The sequence below is a fragment of the Cyrtonyx montezumae genome, unplaced genomic scaffold (assembly GCF_038088225.1).
Source record: "Cyrtonyx montezumae isolate F1298 unplaced genomic scaffold, pur_monq_1.0 scaffold_6, whole genome shotgun sequence".
NCBI lineage: Eukaryota > Metazoa > Chordata > Aves > Galliformes > Odontophoridae > Cyrtonyx > Cyrtonyx montezumae.
The window spans coordinates 9,691,122-9,712,245 of record NW_027072067.1 but is presented as its reverse complement, the minus strand read 5'-3'; the positions used below and the strand labels follow the sequence as shown (position 1 = coordinate 9,712,245).

At 37.3% G+C, this 21,124-nt stretch overlaps 1 protein-coding gene across 1 annotated transcript in view; it reads left to right on the top strand.

Annotated features, from left to right (window-relative positions):
• IARS1 (isoleucyl-tRNA synthetase 1) overlaps nt 1-21,124 on the top strand; it is an 86,804-nt gene that overhangs the window by 49,813 nt on the left and 15,867 nt on the right. Inside the window, exons 19-28 of the mRNA XM_065749830.1 lie at nt 2,446-2,593; nt 4,834-4,954; nt 7,604-7,695; nt 8,071-8,148; nt 8,625-8,746; nt 11,545-11,647; nt 11,883-11,966; nt 19,194-19,368; nt 20,119-20,231; nt 20,501-20,596. Coding sequence (XP_065605902.1) covers nt 2,446-2,593; nt 4,834-4,954; nt 7,604-7,695; nt 8,071-8,148; nt 8,625-8,746; nt 11,545-11,647; nt 11,883-11,966; nt 19,194-19,368; nt 20,119-20,231; nt 20,501-20,596 — 1,132 coding nt within the window. The remainder of the gene's footprint in view (nt 1-2,445; nt 2,594-4,833; nt 4,955-7,603; nt 7,696-8,070; nt 8,149-8,624; nt 8,747-11,544; nt 11,648-11,882; nt 11,967-19,193; nt 19,369-20,118; nt 20,232-20,500; nt 20,597-21,124) is intronic.

Genomic DNA, 21,124 nt, shown 5'->3' with positions numbered 1-21,124 from the left:
CGCTTCCCTGCAGTTTCTTCAACTTTTTCAGGACGTGTGTGTATATATACACACATGCATATAAATAAAGAATATTTATATGCTTTCACTGTGGTTCTCAAGTGCTTCTAGCAGTAACTTAATAAATAGATTAGAGAATATTCATGTAAGCTACTTAAATGAATATGGAATGGAATGGCACAGACAAATAGAGGAAATAGCTTAATGACACAGTGCACTTAACAGTCCAATTTTGTGTTTCCTAAAGCTTGAATATGTGAAATCTGTAAGAATTGACGAAAACTTATCTATATATTACTAGAGTTGAATAGGACTTAATTATGTTGGAAACAGCGTTGTCTTGCCATAGTCCTTACTGTCCCTGCTTCCCTGAATTCTAAAGTAAGCGTTGTTGTTGTTATACTCTTTGTTCTTAAAATGCAGAACAAATAATGACTTTATTGTTGCTTTAGAGAGATGAAAAGAAGGTCACTGCATTACTTCTCCTGTATTGTTCCATCAGCTTTCTCTACTGTTGTGATCTGAAGAAAGTTTTGCTTTCTGATCAATGCCTGCTGTGTCACTAGGTCTGAATAAAACTGTTGAAGTCCTCCTTCATCAGGTGTCTCATTTCCCTTTCCCGGATGGTAACTGATGTGAGCATCTTTGCAGCAATGTCACAAGGTGTAGTAGTCTTGTAGCTTTCACCTGTTGCGAGGCAGTGTAGGTCTGCTGTATTCAATGAATAGCTGTAGCCTTGGAAGAGATACTTTTCATTTAGTTTCTCATTGTGAGGGATGCTGTGACTTCTGAAAGTCAGACTGTACGGAGAATGCTGCTGAGGTGGGTGGAAAGGTTCAGCTTAATGGGTACTTCAGTGTTCAGATTAGTTTTACATCGCTGCCTCCTGTGACACAAAGCAGAAGAGGCACTTCATGGTGTTCTTTGTTCTGGTGTCCTTAACTGCCAGAAAGTCTGGATTTGAGTTCTGCCCTAGTGCTGGAGTAGCTCTCAGATTAGGTCCAAAATTACGTTCGAGTTCTCAAAAAATCAAGTAATAAGCATATTTACAAATAAATAATGGTAATAGGAGGATTAGTTTAAGTACGTTTATAAGTTCTGATTTCATGTAAGGGCTTACCACCTCATTATCCTGCCTGACTGTTTTCTGCTTCTGTAAATCCATAATCTGAATTAAACTGTCATTTTTAAGAATACTTTTGTAATATGTTTCTGAAAATGCCACTTTCTTTTCTGCCGATCTTTCTGCATTATTGTTTGTTTGCCTGGACAGCTCTCTTTTTGTGTACTTATTTTTATGCAAGGAGCCTTCTCTGGAGGAATTTATGGTCTGGTATTCTTGAATGCACTGTGTCAGACCACACTTAGTTTTTAAAGCCTCCTAAAAGAAGTGTCTGTGAAGATATATTAGTTGATAATTTTTAAAGTTGAGGAAATTAATTGATAAATTCATTTTTATCAATTAATAAAAATGAACTGGCAAGTGCAAAGTCTCTTAAGTGTTTTATTTATTTACTTTGTACTTGGAAAGCTTATATGAAATATATTTAAATCAACTTCTTACTATAGTTTTATGATACCTAAGTAAGACTTCGTTTCTTCTTCAGTTGAGTTGGTAGTCAGCAGTTTTTCTCAGGGAATAGGTGATGTTTGAAGATTTTTATTTTTTTTCGAACTCAGTGAGTAAGGAAGCTAGGGATGTGTCCTGAGGAGCTGCTAGCTGAAATGAGACTGATCTTGCTGGGCAAGGCAGATTTCATGTGTAGGTGAGCATCCTTGACCTAAGGTGCTCTGGTTCTGAAAGGGGCTGTTTGTGGCAGGGTCGAGGTCATCTGTATCCTCTCCTTAGCTCTTTCAGAGCTACTTCTGGAGCTGGGGTACATTTGTACTTGCAGCAGGTAAATCCTTGTTCCTCTTTTTGGGCTAGTTTTCTTGGTGACATTGATTTCTGATGTTTTACTGATTTGTTCCGTCTTGCTTCTTCGCCCTCTGTTTGCGATGGGCGTGAAGCCTTTTCTAATTGGTAAAATTATCTAGACTGAGTAGAAAGCACTGTGTCATTGTCAAGGAAATAAAATATCTAAGTATCAGGTGTCCTTCTAAATACAAACACTAATCCTTTACATTCATTGCTTGCTGTTAGACTGTGATTGCCAACAGGCAGTCTGAAGCTCTTCAATTTATTTCTGGAGTAAAAAAAAAAATTAAAATTCTGATTCAGATTTGGTATGCAGGATTATAAAAGTAATCCTGTGGCACTAGGAAGTAAATGACCTTATGTTCAGAATGTAATTTGCTTATAGTATTGTCCTTTTTAGGGTTCTTAGTGCGAGACTGCTTCTTGTAGTACCTTCTTGCTAAGCAGCTCTGAGAATTCACTGTATGCGTAAGCCCACGTTCATTACTGTATGCAGTTTTAAGCTTTTAAATGTTCATGTTTTTCAGATTATACCTTATCAATTCTCCCGTGGTGAGAGCAGAGAACTTGAGGTTTAAGGAGGAAGGAGTAAGGGACATACTGAAGGACGTCTTCCTGCCCTGGTACAATGCGTATCGCTTTCTTGTTCAGAACGTTCACATCCTGCAGCATAAGGTATGGCTGTCTTGAGCGTGGAAATGCCAGATGGAAGGCTTTTGTGCATGTTCCACTCATACTGTGGATTAGTATAAGAGAGATTTAGGTCTGCAGAGTTTTGTAGATCCACCTGGTCTTGAGTGTCTTATTCAAAGCAAGGCTGACTTCCAGGTTAGTTCAGATTGCTTATACTTGCACTACAAGTTCCACTGCACTAAGAACATTGCTTGGTAGCACACAGATTTAAAACATACATCTGCAAATAAGTAATGCAAGGAATGACATTTTCAGCAGTGGCTGCTGTGACAATGTCTTGAACCAATTCCTGTATTATAACTTTAATTACGAATCAGCATAAAAGTGTTTAACTTGGGAATACTTGACACTGAATAAGCCACAGCAGTGTTTGCCTTCTGTAATGTGACAGTTAATTATTTTTAATAATTAAATATAAGTTAAAAGAAATGGAAAGAAAGGTAAATAATGCTTTGGACTTAAGGATTACATTTGAATTAAAAATGCTGGGTAGATTACATGAGTTTCTATGCTTCTAGAATGAAAGCAAGATGAATGTTTCCTATAGTAATATTTCTTCTAAATTGAAGATTTTGCATATATATATTGTACAGGTTTTGTGAAACCATTTTTAATTTTTAGCTGAGATTAGTAATAAAGGTTCCAGCCTGCTAATGCAGACTTGCATGGGAGTGGGAAAAAGAAGTCCTGTCCTTGTAGTACACATGAGATTACAGTGGCAGTTTAATCACTTTGGAGAGCTGCCATTTGAAGCCATAAAGGCAGCTGACTTCAATAAATAATACAGTAAATAGCTGACTTAAATAAATGACTTTTATCTTTTAACAGCCCCTTTTGGGAAGGAAGTCTGGTAACTTCCGAGCCTAATATTTAATGAATCTTTTCTCAGGATCCCTAGACTGCATTTATCAGACAACCTTTGTACATTCCCCACAAATAGGTTTCAGCTTTTGTTTAACCTTTGAATTATCCAGTGTGTGCTTTGCTGTGTTTTGCTGTGATCCCATTAAATCTTACATGAGCAGCAAAGTAGGGGATGGAAGACCCCAGTGGAAAGTACAGGTGCTTAAGCAAATAGCTTTGGTGTTTCAACAGAAGGAACTTCTTTATAGACAGTGAAACCATTCCTTTGCACTGTATTAGGCAAAATAATGAGCTATTGGAGGTGATACTGCTTTAATTGGATTTCATGTTCTGGCTTTAACAGCTTTTTTCATTGTATTCTACCTCCTGTAAGAAATTACAGTCTCACTGTCCTGGGTGAAGTCTAATAAGTTTTCTTCTTTCTCTGTAATAAAAGTTGGTTTAATGATTGCTGTACTTCTGGGTGCGTAGATACGTTTTTATTCTAAGAACCTTTTCCTTTATACTGTGTAAGTGGATGCATAATTATTGGGCTAAGTAATCCAAGCAGAATTTTTACCTGGATTTTGAGGGATGACAAAGCTCAAAGACTTCTAAAACCCAACGACTACAATTTAACAACAAACTGAAAACTTCCCTGCCCCATTTCCTGCTGGTTGTAACATACACCTGGAGGTGAGGCAGTTTGTGCACTGGGCACTGTTCTTTTTTGTGGCCTTGCTTTCATTATCATGCAGATTCAGTGAAGTGTTAAGAAATTTCTCAGGTGGGCGCAAACATTGCTGTTCTGGTTAGCAACAGAATGCACTGTTTACATTTGGATGCCTGGTATTCTACTAGCTTTGTTTGGTTTTCTCAGTAGGGATTGTTATTTTCTTCTGTTTTTCAGCCTGCTGATACTGTGATATGATCTTAAAAATTATATCCTTTAAATGTCATTTTCCCTAAATACAATTCATCTTAGTCATTATTTTTCTTGTAAATATTTCAGAATTCTCCTAGGTAAGAGTTATGTAAATTCAAGAGCCCTGCTGTGTGTCTGGAAGCTGTGATTTACGCTGCAAGCAGGGAAGGAACGAGTGCATACCTTTGTGTGCTGTGCTGCTTGTAGTCTACTTTTAACTGATGGAAGTAACAGGCCTCCTTTGCAGCTGGAAGTATTGAGAAGTGAGATCAGGAGCAGTGAAGTCCCAAGTTTTCTTTGGTTTTTTTTTTCTAGTATTTAATTTTCTGTTTTAGGAAACCAGTGACAGCAAATGTGACAGGGTACTTGGAACTGACAGGTGGTTTGATACAAAGCTTTGAATATAAACTCTTAAGACTTGAAAATGTGTTTTGTGTTTTTGTGTTGATGATAGGATGAGGGAAGAGAATTCCTTTACAATGAGAACACAGTTAAGGAGAGCAATAACATCATGGATAAATGGATTCTTTCTTTCACCCAATCGCTCATTCAGTTCTTCAAAGCAGAGATGGCAGGTATGCATGTTTTTGGTGGGATGTGTGTATATGAGTTGAATTTTTGATCGAAGAACAAACCATTTCATCCACAGTTCTATTTAAGACTTACAGATAAAACTAGGTACTGTGTAATATCAAATGTTTCTGTGGGTGTAAATACATATTTTGCTGTGCTGAGGTTTTGAAAGGTAAGCATATAGCTGTATTTGAAATACAGCTAATCCTGTCAATTTGGTGCTGCAGCTTCTTGCTATAACTTCTGAAGGGCTTGGGACAATTGTTTGTACTATTATAGTAGCTGAAAGATGGCAGTGAAGAAGTCAGATAGCATTTGGGAAACTGCAAAAAAGAAAAACCAAACAACCAATACCAAAATGCCCAGTAATTAAATGAGCTGAATAAAATAATTTTGGGCCGTATGTGGATGTGAGGGAACAAACTTTTCCTTATGTTGTTGTTTGGAGAGGATTTATCTGTAATCATATTGGGAAATACATATAGCAGGGCAGAAATTACCAGGATACTATTAAGCTTTAAGAAAATCTTCACTTTTTTCCCTTCTGCAGTCTTTTTGGTCACCTTAACTCTCGATGTTCACGTTATGTTTAATCAGTTTAAATCGCAAGAAGAGAGGAGAGCCTCTGAAGTAATCTGATCCAGAAAGCTTACTGTCTTGCTGATGAAGTCATGACGGGATCTGATCAAGTTTTGGGATCTTTAAAGGCACTGGATTCCTTAGCATTGGAAAGGAGGTGCCTTTTGCCATTGTATTCGCTGTTTATGTACAAACCAGCAGCTCCCCCCCCTCTCATTCCAATGATCTGAAGTTGCCCTCAGAAGAATTTTTAGAAGCATTCCACAGGTGTACTTAGGTTTGGGGAAAGAAGGTATTAACAGGGTGATAGATAATGCTGAGGTTAAGGATACAGGACAATCCTCTTCTGCATCAATCCTCTCTTGCGTTCTCTGTCTTAGACTGGCATGTTCACTCTCACCAAGGAGTTAAATGTGATTATCTTGCTACAGTAAATCAAGCTTGTTATTTTGGTAACAAAACTTAGGTGAGGTCGTCTAAAATTGTCTCATTAAAGGATGAAAGAGTCCTCCATCTTCGAAGGACAGAGTTGTCTGCCTGTCAAAAATGTGAATTCTTCCTCAGTCTTCTCCTTACTGAATGATGGAGTACATTGAGTGTCATGCATGTCCCAACAGAAATACACAGAGCCTATCAAAGTTCTCATGTTCCTTGTAGAAAGGAAAGTGTTTTGAGGGAGAGTGGGAAGTATGTTTGTACCTGAGATCTTTGATTAGTAGGGAGTTTGAGCAGGAATAGTATTAGAAGGGAGATGATTGTGGGTGAAAGCTAGAAGTCTCCTCTGAGTTTCTTAGGGGAAGATGAGGCTATTGAAAGGGGATGTTTCCAGGTGAACTTGAATGTCTTGTTAAATGTGTACTGTTCCTTACTGCTTCTTAATTCAGTGTCCTAACTACATAAATCATAGTTAGAACTCTGGGTGTTTGCCCAGAGAGTTTTGGATACCCCATCCCTGGAGATGCCCAAGGCTGGGCCCTGGGCAGCCTGATCCAGTGGAGGGGCAGCCAGCCTATGGCAGGGGTTGGAACTGGGTGGGCTTCAAGGGCTTTTCCAAACTAAGCCATTCTGTGACTTCTCAGAAACATGAATTCCCATATAAATAATTTCTTCTCTATCACTGTATGACTCTTCTGAGGGTTTCTTTTTTAGGTTTAAATACCATCACTCTACCTTCAAAGACATTTTTATTTTAGAAAACGCTATGACAAGTGTAACGAAGCTTTTAATGATCCATTTTATTCAGTAGTTGTTTCATTAATGAAACTGATTAGAAACTAAGATGAAAAAGTTCCTTGCTATTTAAAGAAGTTACAGGTTTAAATTAAACTCATTAGTATTGAAGCTTTCAAAGTTTAAGGAAAAATAAAAATCACTCATGAGCAGCTCAAGGTTTTTCTCATTGCAGCATGGTGTTCTTGATGAGCTTCTTTATTTTTCTGGTAGTTCTCCATGGTTTCATATTGCACTGAACTTGAAAATACACCGATGTTTGTCTTCCTATCTTGTCAGGCTTGCTGTTACTTTACATTCTAGTCTACTGTGTTTCTTGGGAAAACAATTAAGAAAAAAAAGCAAATAATTATCCCTAAATTAATTGAAATAGGTGTCTCATTTTAAATCTGGCAAACAAAAGAGATGTTGGCAGTGACAGATAACAGAACTTCATCCTATGGTTCTTCTGTAATTTCTGTTGAACTTGTGGTGACTCGGCTGTATTTATAGCATGTACAAATCTAGGATTTGTCAAATCCTTCACGATTAATAGTCTCTTATCCACTATCCTCTTTACGAGTCAGATAAAAGCATAAGGCTTCCATAATGCATGTTTGTGTAGGATTAAGGAAGTAATTTGGTGGCAGATACTTGTCTTGAAGCATGAAACAATGACGTATAATTTCTTAATGTGGTCTTAACATAATAGCATGTCTGATCACATTTTTAACCTTACTAAGAGTAGTGTTTCTGTTAAAGTTTGATGTTATCCCAGAGTTGCTAATGATGAAGTATTTATTTAAGTGAGAAGATTGCTCTCTCCATCAAATATTACCTACAATAAAGTTTTTCCCTTGTAGCTTACAGGCTGTACACTGTAGTCCCTCGATTAGTGAAGTTTGTGGACATTCTGACCAACTGGTATGTGAGAATGAATCGCAGAAGACTGAAGGTACATGTCTCCTTCTGTCTTTTACTGTTAACATAGAGTTGGATTTTGTTTACTTAATGCACAGCGGCTTCCTGATGTTACACAAATCATTATGCTGTTTGTAAATATCTTCAGTTTGTATCTGATAGTGGGAATGAGAAACAAATGTTTTCTTTGCTTTGAGGAAAACCAACCAACCAATTAAAATGCACAATAACTTAGTTTCACTTGCTGGATGGGACTGAGAAAATAGTTTGGAAAAGCACTTTGTTGCATTGATATAATAAATCTTGGGAATTCACTGAAATCCATTTAGTGATCCTGAGATGGTGATTGGTTAGTTTTTTTCCCCACTCATTTTTTTTTTTTATTTTATTTTGATGAATGCTTTAATAGGGCGAGAATGGGACTGAAGACTGCATTATGGCCCTGGAAACCTTGTTCAGTGTTTTGTTTTCCATGTGCAGACTTATGGTAAGACAGTTACAGCCAACTATTAGCTAACTGACTTTTAAAAACGTAATTAATCTTGAAGCGTGTATCTTTCAAGTTGTTCATAGAAACTCAGGGTATAAGGGCTAAACACATGAGGAGGGAATGTGTATGGCTGCTGGCTTGCTCAGCATGGTTGGTTTCCCACCTTTCCTTTTTCTTGACTTGTCTAGCCAGTGTAAAGAATGCAAGCAGTGTCTTAGAGACATTCAGAGTTCTTATCTGGATATCTGGATATATTCTTTATCATGGATAAACCATGTACACGGAGCTCAGAAAGGAAGTCAATAAGTAGTTCCATTTATTTCAGTCAGCTTTTTGAGTAATTTCATAGTTCTGTATTGAAGACACTGAGCATTCTGGTTTTGGTGAGCAAATCCTTATGTAATTTGTAAACATTACTGATTTATAATGTACAAGCAATGAAGAAATGATAATCAATGACTGCAATATTACAGGCTCCTTATACTCCATTTATCACTGAACTGATGTACCAGAATCTGAAGACACTTATTGATCCAGCCTCAGTTCAGGAAAAGGCTACTGAAAGCATCCACTACCTCATGCTTCCCCCAGTGAGGTAAGAGACATCTGTTGTGGGGCAAAGTGAGATTTTATTGTTTTTTCTGTTTTTTATTATTCCAGTTAAGTGTTTAAAACTGCTTTGAGCAACAGGAAGGCACTCCTTTGTGTCAGGAAGAATGTTAAGATGATAGTTCAGATTTTTTTCTATAAGCGAATAATGTTCCAATTTTGATTAAGCTCTGGTTGCTAGCCCCTTGTAGGAGGACATGTCATTAGCAACACACTTCCTGACTTTGACGAGGAATGTGAATTTTCTCTCTGCATTCAAGCAGTAGACTTCTCAGTTAAAGGGTTGTTGAGATAAGACAGAAAACGTTGAGGAGGAATGCTCACTTCCCACTTGGTGTTATCTGCATATGGACAAGGAATATATTTATTTTTCAAAATGTGCTGATGAAAAGCTAGAATGTCTATAAGGAGCTCAAAAGGATTGTAAAACTTCCTTGCATGCCCTACAGTTGCAGGAATGCTGGAGTTGCATCGTCTTCCAGCCTTTCTGAGCAAATGCTGATGCCAAATCCCATGTGGATTAGAATTATTGTTTTGTGTGGACCACATATGGAGCCAGTAGAGTGAGTTCTTCTGGCTTCTGATCAAGAATTTGGACCATTGTCCAAAGATTTCCACTTCCTTTTAAGAGAATGTACAATAGGAGAGCTTTCCAGATGGGTCATTTGTTTGAATGCTAGTGGGTCAAGGATTTTTTTCTCTCTCACATGTCTCAGGAAGGTTTCGCTTCATGAGGGTTGTATTGAACATGTGCTCTGGATTACCAACTTGATCCAGATAGAAGTTGATTCCTAAAGGGTGGGGTGTTTTTTGTCCAGCCAAAGGAGAGTCTTGCATTACAGTAATCACTAACTCATTAGTGCCTTAGTATTATGTTTGTGTGCTAAGTTAGCAGGCTGAAGTGCAGGCACTATTAGTCACTGAATGTGAGAGAATCGTGCTTTTTTTCCTTTTGCATTGCAGCTCAGTTCAAAAACCCTTAAGGATAAAGGAGATGACCTTGATCTTTTACATGCTAGTTTAAGAATTCAAATTCAAACCTTGTAGTAATGTTTCTTTTTTGGATGTTATATAACCTTTGAGGAAGGCTTATGCTTTTTCTGCTTGCTTTAGTAGTGAGAGCTCTTGCAGCAAGGAGTCTGAGATTCATGTAATGATGGTGCTGATTTTTTGTTCTCTGGCAAAGTGCTGTAAAGAGTGTGAAATTGAATGTGAAGCTTGTGAGTTATCAGAAATGCTTTTGAGTTCCTGGAGCATGTGCTAATGAAAGGATAGGGAGCTTATTTGTAAGAGCTCTGTTCAGACGTACACTTAGCATGGGTGTTTAAAAGTGGCTTAGTCACTTCTATTCCTGTTAGTGCTGCCTTGTGCAGACATATGCATTTGTGTCGCTACATAGCTTTCCTTTTCCTGTATTTGCTTCATATTTTGTCTGATAGAAGTATGTCTAATTTACTGGATCCCCTGTATATCAGGTTTTCTCATTGCCTGATAAGAAGTCATGTTTCCAAAGCTAAGATATTGCTGAGGATTTGGTTTCACCTCAAGTTACTAAGCACACTGTTTTTTTTTCTTGGAATATTTTTCTGTTGGCTGCATAAGGAAAATATTGTCAGCCAAGAACGAGTTGTGAAAAGCTTATTGGTGCAGCTTTAGGAACTATTTCATTAGCTTCTGACCGTATGATGGCTATGCACTGAAAAAGCTGATGGTCTTGGCCACTTTGACATCTGACCTTGAATGAATACACGTTATAAAGCCCACAGAGGTATTACTTGTGGTTGCATTTGTGAACATTCATGCAAACCATTGAGGCTATTCTCATGTTGTGGCAGTACAGTGTTGTTAAATAACAGCAGGTAATGCTAAAATACTGCTGTGTTATAGTATAAATTTTACATTGTGTAGTCTTTCCAGTTTTTTTTGCAGACCATCATAGGTACTAGCTTTTGGAAGGACAGAAGCTTCAAAATAGGTAGTGATATTTTAATTGAAGCCCCAGTGCAGAAGAAGAGGCCATCTAGAATTACTCTTATTTTACCAGTTTTTTTTCCTGGACAGTTATTATGAAATATGTAGTTTTCATTCCAGTGCAGCTAGCAACTTTGTTACGTTCACAACTGTCCTTTTTCACAGCAGTACTTCTGATATGACACTTGGGCTATTTTAAAGGAGCTGTTCAAATTACACAGCTTCTCAAGAAATCAGAAAAACCTCATTCTCAGATCTGTTGGATTTTAGTACATTTGGAACAAGACGTGCGTGTCTGCTCACTGAAGGAAAAGGAGAGGAAGGGAAGATGCCTCAGAATAGAAGAGTGTTAAAATGATAAAGCCAGGAAAATTGACAGGGCTGTCTAAAACATCAAGCTATAGTATGTAGAATTCCTGGAAAAGATAAATTGAGATCCAGTGAGTTGGTTCCATGATGAGTGTCTCACTGTCATTACAAGTATTCTATTTATTTTTGCATCTTCTTGTAATATTAAGAATGTAAATCTTTTTATTGAATACTAATAAAACAGGTAATATGACTCAGTTTATCTCCATTTTGTGAGAAGTGCTAATAAAGCGCAGTTTAAAAATATCTTTCTTTTCTTAAAGCAAGTTATTTCTGCATCATCTCCTCCACAGAGAGAGAAATGTGTTCATTTTTCAAGTAGTCCTAAACAGAGCATTGTAGGTCTCTTGTAGGATATTTCAGAGAATGAGTTCAAATCTTTTAAATCTGCTCAGAGAAATGCAGATATGATGAAGCATTGTAACATTTCCTTTTTTAATTTAGGGAGGATCTGATCGACAGAAAAATTGAAAGTGCTGTTTCTTGTTTGCAGTCTGTTATTGAGCTTGGACGAGTAATCAGAGACAGAAAAACCATTCCAGTAAAGGTTAGAATTCTTAATGCTTCTTGTCAGTACGTTGTGTGTATGCATTGGCTTTGTAACTTTGGGATAAGCCTGGGAAAATGGATAATTAAGGTTGGAATAGCAAGCAGAATTCCACAGTGAATTACTTAAAATGATTAAATGTAATTATTATAAAAATTATTATAAAAATTATTAAATGTAATGATTTCTGAATTTTCATTAGAAAGGATAAAAGTTTTTGTTTTCCCCTCTCCAGTATCCTTTGAAAGAAGTAGTTGTTATCCATCAAGACCCAGAGGCTCTGGAAAACATCAGGTCTCTAGAGAAGTATATACTTGAGGTAAGAACGTTGTGACTATGGCACTTCACTGAACTGTGTACATTAGTCAGTTACCTATAGAAACAAAACCCTGATTTCCCATGCTGTCTGTGGTGATAACTCAGTAGATGAAATTAAGAGATACAGTGAAAGGTGATGTCAGTGGGAATGATGTGCAGAAATGAAGGTAGATGGGCAGTGAGTTGTAGTACTGAGCAGTGCTTCTCTCGAACTGTGTGGGACTTCATTAATGAGTAATTAAGAGACCACTGAAATATTCTTCCTTGGTGAAGGGAAAAACATTTTCTGAATAAAAATAAGGTAAGATTTAAGTACCTGTTGTCAATGAGATGAATTATAAAGTCAGTGCTCTTCAGTTAAAGGGTGTTTGGTAAGTTGGGGAGTTGATGGAGAGGAGATCCATGGAAGGGAGAATAAGGGTCCAAACAAGATTTTCAGGAGGTGTTGCTTAGGAGATAGAAACGAAATTACAATAAGGTCTTAGTTAAATTGGTTGGAGTTATCTGCTCCTGGGTGCCACTGCAATATTCTTTTAATATGTATCCATCAGAGAATGGGCCTCTGCCCTACTTGTAAATCTTGGTTTGGATAAAAGCCTTGTCATTCAAAAATAAAATGAAGTTTGTTTTTTTGAGCTTAACTTGCTGAAATTGGATGAACTTTGTGCTTTTAGTAAGTCACTTAAAAATCCATAGTATACAAACTCATAGAAAGAGTTTTTTGTAAATAAACCTCATTTTTTTGGGTATTTATAGTATACATATTTTAAACTTCAATACTGCATTTTAGCAGTTGTTTTGAAGGCACGAAGCCTATTAAATTTTGCTTAAAAGATAGTCTGTAGAGAATACTTTTTTGGGCTTCATGTTCAGTTCAATTTCATTATAAATAGGCTTGGTACTTTCATGTCAGTGATGTATCAGGAGTCAAACAGTAAGAGGGAATAGTGAGATGTTTTTCAGCTGTAGTGATGAATTTAGATAAGCTGTTGTTCCAGATTTATCTTGGAATTTTTAAGGCACCAACATCTAGAAGAAAACAACTTGCATACCAGTGGTATTAACTGGTTAATAAATTTAAAGTATTAGCTTAAATTTATCATGATCATGCATTTGATATAATGAGCTGTGATCCATGTAATTTTTCACAGCTAGCTGCCTAGGGGCTTTATAGTTGCATAACTTGAACAGGAAGTAAAATAATTGAATATCTCCATTATAAGACTGGAGATTTTTCAGAACCACTCTGGAAGGCAGTGAGGAAAGAAGGAAAACTTGTTCAGCAATATTGTTCTTACTGAGCAGTCTTAATTTCTACTTGCTGTGGTAGTAATTTGTTGGGTTAGGTGGTTGCTTGTCACCCAGATCTTTCTCTGTGTTGCTTGTGGACATACAAAGTCATGGTGTATGTGTCATTAGAAGGAAAGAATTGCATTTCAAGTTGCTGCTCTTTGCTAAGAAAGAATTTTAAAGGCACACACTTGGTGTCAATATTGGGCAGAATGTATGCATTAGAATATAAATTGGGGATTATTTCATGACCATAGCTCCTGTATTGATCTGTCTTGATTGTTGAGTTCTTCCCTTACACAGTCTGTGTGTATTTATATGTGGCTCTTGATTCAATGAGTATACAAAAAATACATTCCAGCCTGGCCTTGGAAAAATAATACCTTTCTAGTTGTTCTGATGATCTTCCCTGTTTAATAACTCCTGATTGAAGCCTTTTTTGAGGAAGAGATACTAGCCTAATACAGGATACTTATTGAAGAAGATAAGTACAGTGTAACACACAAACCATCTTCACCCTCCTCCCCAACTCACCTTTTATTACAAGAGATTTATTTTAGAAATCTTCAGACTGGTGTCTGAATGCCTGTGAACTACATGCTTAGCCTTCTCATGTCCTGCCCTCAAATCTTCTTACTTGAAATAATCTCTACTTGAATGAGTGAAAATCAGAAGAAAATTTTCAGCATTCAGTGTAGTTGTACATCTGCTCAGCTTATGAGTTTTTTTTTTCATGTTAGATTTTTTCATGATAGATTCACATCTGGAAAGGTGAGCCACGTGGTGTATTTTTTCATCCTCCTCTTAAGTCTGACCCTTTTCTGGGTTTTAAGTACTTGTGACAGATATGCTAAAGACAGATTACTGTTGTGATTTAATTCTTCATTCTATTTTACTCCTAATATAATTTCCAACTACTGACATACTAGTATGGCTCCATTGCGTGAAAGTATGGTAACTGTCTGGGAAATATATAGGGGTTCTTTGCAGCTCAGAGTGCTGCTTTTCCTTCAGTTCCACCATAGTACAGAGGCTTTGAATTTGATTTTTCTGTTGAGCTTAGGGTCTTGTTTCTGTCTTGGAAGATTTTTTTTTTTCCATGGTATGTCACCGTAAGGTCTCAGAACCCTGATAAAATATAGGGCTGGCTTTAGGTTTTTGTGTGGTTGTTTAGTGGCTTCTGTACAATTAAATGTTTCTACTAATGATTGGCCTTTGATCTTCCTGTCATGTCATCATTGATTTTTCAGTATCTGTCACATTCTGGATCAGTTTGGATATGATCATGGCGATGTCAATTCCAGTGGCTGTACTAATTCATGTGATAGCACATAAAGCATAAAGTTATGGTGCTCTAACTTTAATGGATTTGTTCTCTTTCACGAGTTTACATTACCTCATGCACTGTCTCAAGCCAGGAAACGTGTTGTGGAGGATGTGAGTTACAAGTTCTTCTTCAATTATAATAACCACTGCAGTAGGGCATGCAAGGGTTTCTTTCCTCATCTGGAAACGGGATGGCCATAATTGTGTATATGCACTTGGAAGGTTAAGGAGTTTTTCTTCCTTCTAATGAGACTTTCTTCAGAGGTCTCTGGAACAGAAAGTTTGGTCATGTGCTTAAAATCTGTTCAAGTTGGCATTGTCAAGATTTTTTTTTCTGACAAAGAAAAAAATCTGTTGATGTGAGTGAGATAAGCACAGATTGCTTATCTTGGTGACAGCAGATGTTGCAGCTGATGACAGGAATTCAATAAATGACTGAAGCAGAGGAATACCTCTTAAACTTCCAATTACATATTACTACAACGATGCCACCTTTCTACAAAACTCTGTATAATCTACACCAAGTATCTAAAACTTTTTGTAGTAGAACACTGGGTAAAGAAGTCACGGCTTGTTTTGCAAGACGTGTTTAGTTCAGTGTTCAGTGCTTCTTGGTTTTTAGTTACTGTGGGACTTGAATTCTTAAAAATTGTGCAGTAAAGGAATTTGAATTAAGAAGAACATCTTAATTGATTTGTGAGATTGGTAAGACTTTTCTGTTGTGTTAGTGTATTGATTAGTTCTCTTCAGCTTGGCAGCTGTGATGCAACTTCAGAAATGTTATTGTTCTTAACTGTTTCAGTACCAGCATCTTTTCAGTAGCACAATTTCTGAAGTTTAGGTTAGCATCTTCTACTTTATTTTCATCTGAGAACTGGAATTAAGAATTGTTCAAAAGTGAATTTTAAAGACGGTGAGGTTTACTTACTCAAATTACTTTCAAAACATAGGTGACAAAATTTGCTGCTAACTTTTACATCTGGTAAAAGGTGACAGAGAAACCTAGCAGTTTAATAAACTACTGCATAATTGGGTGAATGTACGAAAGTGTGTTTTGCTTTCTTTGAAATAGCAAATCAGTATTAAAAGTTTGTTGCAACAAATCTGAAAAAAAAAAACCCTCAAATACTTCTGTAGAAGTACCGATGCATAATAAAAATAACACCAAGTATTTTCTATCTTAAAGTTCAACATGCTGAAGGGTAATGTTTATTTTTTGTTTGTTTTGCATAGCAATCAATGTAGCTGTTACCAGGCCATTTCAGAGCTGGAAGGGTCAATGAATATGTATAAGTGGGAACATTACTACTTATTGAAGGTGGTTGAACAAAATTGCAGATATTTAGAACTTCAGAACCTATGACTAGTGCCAGAAGTGTGTTCTAGTGCTCTGTAAGAAAAATTGCACCATTTGACCTCATGCAGTTGCCAGCAAAAGAGATGGAAAAGTGCAATTGTTAATTCTTTGAAAAATTCATATGTGAATTTTTCAGAAATAGCTGTATTCTTTGATCTGCGGTCTCACCCTCTCATCATGAAAACATTAAAATCCATTTATTTAATGGATTTCCTATATTAGAGCCATCTAGAGTGTGCAGTTGTCATGCAAAAAATTGCGAAGCTTACAAAATGAAGTGAATCCAGAAAGGTTTTAACAACTGTTGAACACAATTGCATTTGATTTGTAGATGGAGCCTTCTGCTCTCTTCTAGTTCAGGGCTGCTGCTTTACTTCTGTCGATTTAGGTTTTCTGAGGAAATCTTTCTCGACAACATTTGTATACCATTCATCCTTCACCTCTATGTATGGCTTTAATCAAGCAGGGATTACTGTTTTCCCTTTCATTAAATTCAAGGTCTATCAATATTTCATAATTTAGTGGTGTCAAAGTAATGTAGAGTGAATCTATGAATGGGCGGAATTAACGGGCGCTTGAGCGGTGGCAGCGTGTGTGGTCCTTGTATGTTTTGTTTCTTACAGTATTACATAATCAATATTTCCTTTTAAGGAAAGAGCACAGCCCAGTTGAAGCACAGCACTAGCATTTTTCTTTTCCTGTTCTGAGCATTGGATGCAGTTGGTAGGTGGGTTATGGGTCAGTCTGATCGTGTCTGACACAAGGATTATTGGCACTTCTATGGCACTAAAAATGAATGAAATACACTGCTCTTCCTGTTGTGATTATGAAGGCCCATTTGTCTCACTGTGTGTGAATGAGACGTAACAGGTGTAATTGATTTTGATTTTCTGGGAAAATAATAAGCTCCACTTTAAATCCAAGTGCTACTATGTGGCAAGTAGAAACAAATCCAAGATAACAGTTGATTTTTTTTTAAGAAGAATTGTTCTAGTTTTATAATTAATAATGTGTACAGAAGAATGATTTCCTAATCTAAGTATCATAGGAAAATTGTCCTAATGGACTTGGCTTGTATGTGATTTATCTAATCAGGCTGAAAATTATCTTTAAATTTGTGCTCTTTTTTTGGATTGCTGTTTTTTCCCCGTGAGGTTGTCGTTTACCACTTGTGGGTTCATTCCAATTAAAACTGTATTTCTAAAGTACATAATTTTCATTAGATTTCTTAAAAGATGTATTAAATAAAATTGGATTCAGTTGGATTCTTAGCTCCTCATGTCATTAGGACTTCCTGGGGAATTAGACTTCAAGCTCAGGGGTTGTGTTTTAGCATTTTTTCTGAATCTGTTTGGCTTCTTGCTACTCCTTTCATGCTGTTGCCACCATTTACTTCTGCTTCCTGCAAGACTTGGAGTAGCTTGCTTGCCAAATGCACTTGATGATTCTGTATCAAGTTTTTGTGAACTCTTAACAGCCTTCTGGAGGAGATTTAAACACAACATGCTGTAAGTACTGGGCAGTCTGAGGGTCAAAATCTGTGGAACTATAGTGAAATGTACTTCAGATATATATGGAGATTTCAACTGTAGAAGAGCAGCATGTTGGCACTTCAAACCTTTTTGAGTTCTGTCCCTGGTATGTTACAAGAACTGAGAGCAAGAGAATGTGAAACCAGGGATTTTGGTATCAAGTTCTACCTTGTATTTCTTTCTTTTGCAGCTTTACCAGGTAGGGGGAAAACAGGGTTATCCTGAAGTCTCAAAACAACATTGGGATATACTGCTCTTGGATTTATGGAGGCATACCAAGGCATTATTTAATGATTTAATTAGTAATGTGTGTAATATAGTTGTTTCTTGGATGGAATAAAGTACAGAGGAGAGAGGTTTGCTGTATGTTTTTGAATTTCACATTGTCTGCTGGCCAGGATGTGCAATTACAGTATATTTTTAAGGGTAATTTTAGTATGGTTATTTGATGAGGAAAATACTTGTAATCAAGAACATAAGAAATGACATACTGGCTTAGAGTAATGGCTCATCTGGCACTGTATGCTGTCTCTTGCAATAGCAGAATCAGTTTAGACAGAGCATAAGTGTTGGGTTACTTCTTGAAGTAAACTCATTTCCTCGTCAGCCCTTTGCAGCTGTTGTATTAAAGATGGTTGACTCATCCTAGCCCCTTCCTTTTACTGTTTTCTCACCTGCCTGTTGTCATGAGCTTAATTCTTTTCTGAATTTGCTGATACACTCTGCCTGCCTTCCTCCTCTCTCCTCTTGTGTCATCAGGTTCGAAGTGTTAACTCCTTGTAAATTGTTTTAAACCTATCCACTACGGCTTTCACTGTGTAGTCCCTGCCTTGAGGGGTTACCTGGAGATTTGGTAAATAACACTTTAATGTTTCTTATCCACAGCTTTCATAACTTCCTAAACCTCCCTTGAATGTTAATTCTTCTCTCCAGAGTACTCCAATCCTTTGGCTTCCCCTCATATGGTAGCAACACTGTCCTCTCTTTCAGTTCCTCTTCTCTAAAGCTGCCTATAACAACTATGTTAATGTTAAAAAATGGGTACAAAAACTGCACACACTACGTTAAACAGGGACCCAATTTCGTTCTGTATAGTGGCAAAGTGACATCCTTGGCTTTGGATCCCTCCTGAAGTTAATGGAGGTTTTTTGGATGTCCCTGCACACTGATCTTTGGAGTGCCTATGCTGCCAAGTATGTGCACAGTGGTTTTCCTCAGCAAGATGTCCTTCTGTACAGGAAGGACCTAGAATAAACAGGTATGAGTTGAAATGAAGCAGTAACAGTTGTACAACTTAAGCATAAAGTGGTTGGTGATGGTCTTCTGGCTAAAAGCATTCTGAAAGGTGTACTTCAGTAAATACCATTTTTAATGCTGTTGCGCAGAGATAATAGTTTTAACTTTCTGGGGCAGTTGTAATAGTAAATAAAATAAAAGAGGCTATTGAAATCTGATTTGAGTTGATCGCTTTCTGGTGGTATTAGTGCAATGTCTGCCTGAAGGCTGAAGGTAAGGATAGGATCTTCAGTGATGGTTGGGTTTGCTTGCTGCACTGTGTTAATGAATTATTTGGCTCATAGAGGCAACCATTCATAAACATCTGCAGCTTAGGAGTTATAGCCTTCTAAGCACTGTAGCCCCTCCTTTTGTAGCCTCTTTCCAACAGTTGTCAGAAATTACTGTTTTTCAGCTTCATTTCTCTTCTCATGGTGTATTTATATAGGAGCTTAATGTACGTCAAGTGACGTTATCTACAAATAAAGATAAATATGGAGTCAGGCTGAGGGCAGAACCAGATCACATGGTGCTTGGGAAGCGTTTGAAAGGTGCCTTTAAGCTTGTCATGGCTGCAATCAAAGAGCTGAAGAGTGAGCAGCTGGAGGAATTCCAAGGGACAGGTATGTGCTGCTACAAATACTAAACAAGGGCAAAGCTCACAAAACAGGCAACTTTGCATCTGTAAGAAGAACTAAAACGCTTGGATGTGAATCCTACGTATTGATTAAAGACAGGAACAAATATGGAAGTCTCCTGTGGACTTCAGGAAATTTAAACCTTATCTGATGGTTATCATCTCTATTTATGTTAATTAGGGAATCTTGTTCTGCTTTTGTTTTAATTATTTTCTTGATTGTAGAACAGGAGTGTTTCATCTACTAATCTTAACTCCATTCGCTTGTTTAAGGTACACTGTATGTCCAAACTGGAGTAAGCTGTTCTGTAAGACTGAGTCACATGAAACTGAATATTGTGACAGATTTTATTCTGAATACGTGGCTTCAATTCCAGCTTTACAAGTGGATGTGAACTTTCCAGTCATCTGTTTGGTTAACCCCTTGAATGTGAATTATTCATTTAGTTGAAAATGTTGATTATTTTTAAGTTTGATTCTGCTTTGTTCCAAGTGTGCACGGACAGCTGCTGAAATGTCTGCGTTTCAGGAGAATTCTGCTGCCTGTAGAAGTGTTAGTAAGAAAAATCTGGATGTTGGATAGTTCAGGGTGAGGGGCAGATGTTTAATTGCTGTTTAAAGGATTGGCTAACATTGTGCATTTCATGTTTAAGTCTGAAATTTGTTAATTGTTCTGAACCTCCAAGAATTTTTTTTTACCCTGATTGTAAGAGGGACTCTTCTGGCAATTCTTCAGGCACCATTGTTGTAGAAGGACATGAACTTCATGGGGAGGATCTTCGTCTTATGTATACCTTTGATCAGGTAGCAGGAGGATCTGCCCAGTTTGAGGCCCATTCTGATGCTCAGGTATCTTCTCGGTTATTAGTTTTTTTTTAAATTAAAGAAAACTTTCTTCTTGAAAGTAATATGAAAATGGAAAGTTGAAGTTTTGTTTACTCAGTTGGGCTCCTGGTGTTTGGTGAAAACTGATGAGTTTTAGAGATGTCAAAGTACATTTTTCAGCATGACATTTTGTGAGGAGCTCTGTAAAAATGTAGTAGTGCTTCTGTGCAAGTTAGTAATAGCTTGTTTCCAGTGCATCACCTGTTCAGCCTTCTTCTGTGCCATCACCGTAGGTTTTAGTTCTGCTGGATGTTACCCCAGACCAGTCTATGGTGGATGAAGGAGTGGCTCGGGAAGTGATCAATCGCATTCAGAAGCTCCGTAAAAAGGTTGGGAGGCAATGCAACAGGACAATTTACTTCTAAGCTATTTCTGTATCATATGTAGCAGAAACTAACCTTTTAAATTAAAACAGAATTATATCATTTACTCCTAATCTTTTATTTTCAATGAAATACTTCATTAGAAGTCTTCTTTTAAAGATTCTATATATACAAGTAGCTAAAGTTGAGCCTTGAGCTGTTACTATACATCATCCATAGTGAACAAATGTTTTCAGCCAAGCCCCTGTTGCTTTTCTCCCTTCAACCATATAGCAGTAGCACAGTCAGAGTTAACCAGCTCTCAGGCCTGCCTTCCTCCTGCTCAGTCTTCTGTTCTCCTGTCAGCTGTAGTGTGTTGCCTCAGCTGGGCTGGTGAGAGCTGAGGCATCTGAGCCTGGGACCGCGAAGGAAGCAAGCTCCTGCCTTAACAAATTGCAGGAGGTGCCAATTGACATTAATTGTTCTGCTCTAAATTGTTCTATCATATATGCAAGTGATGCTGTCTGACCTTTGTGTTGAAGCACTATGAACCAA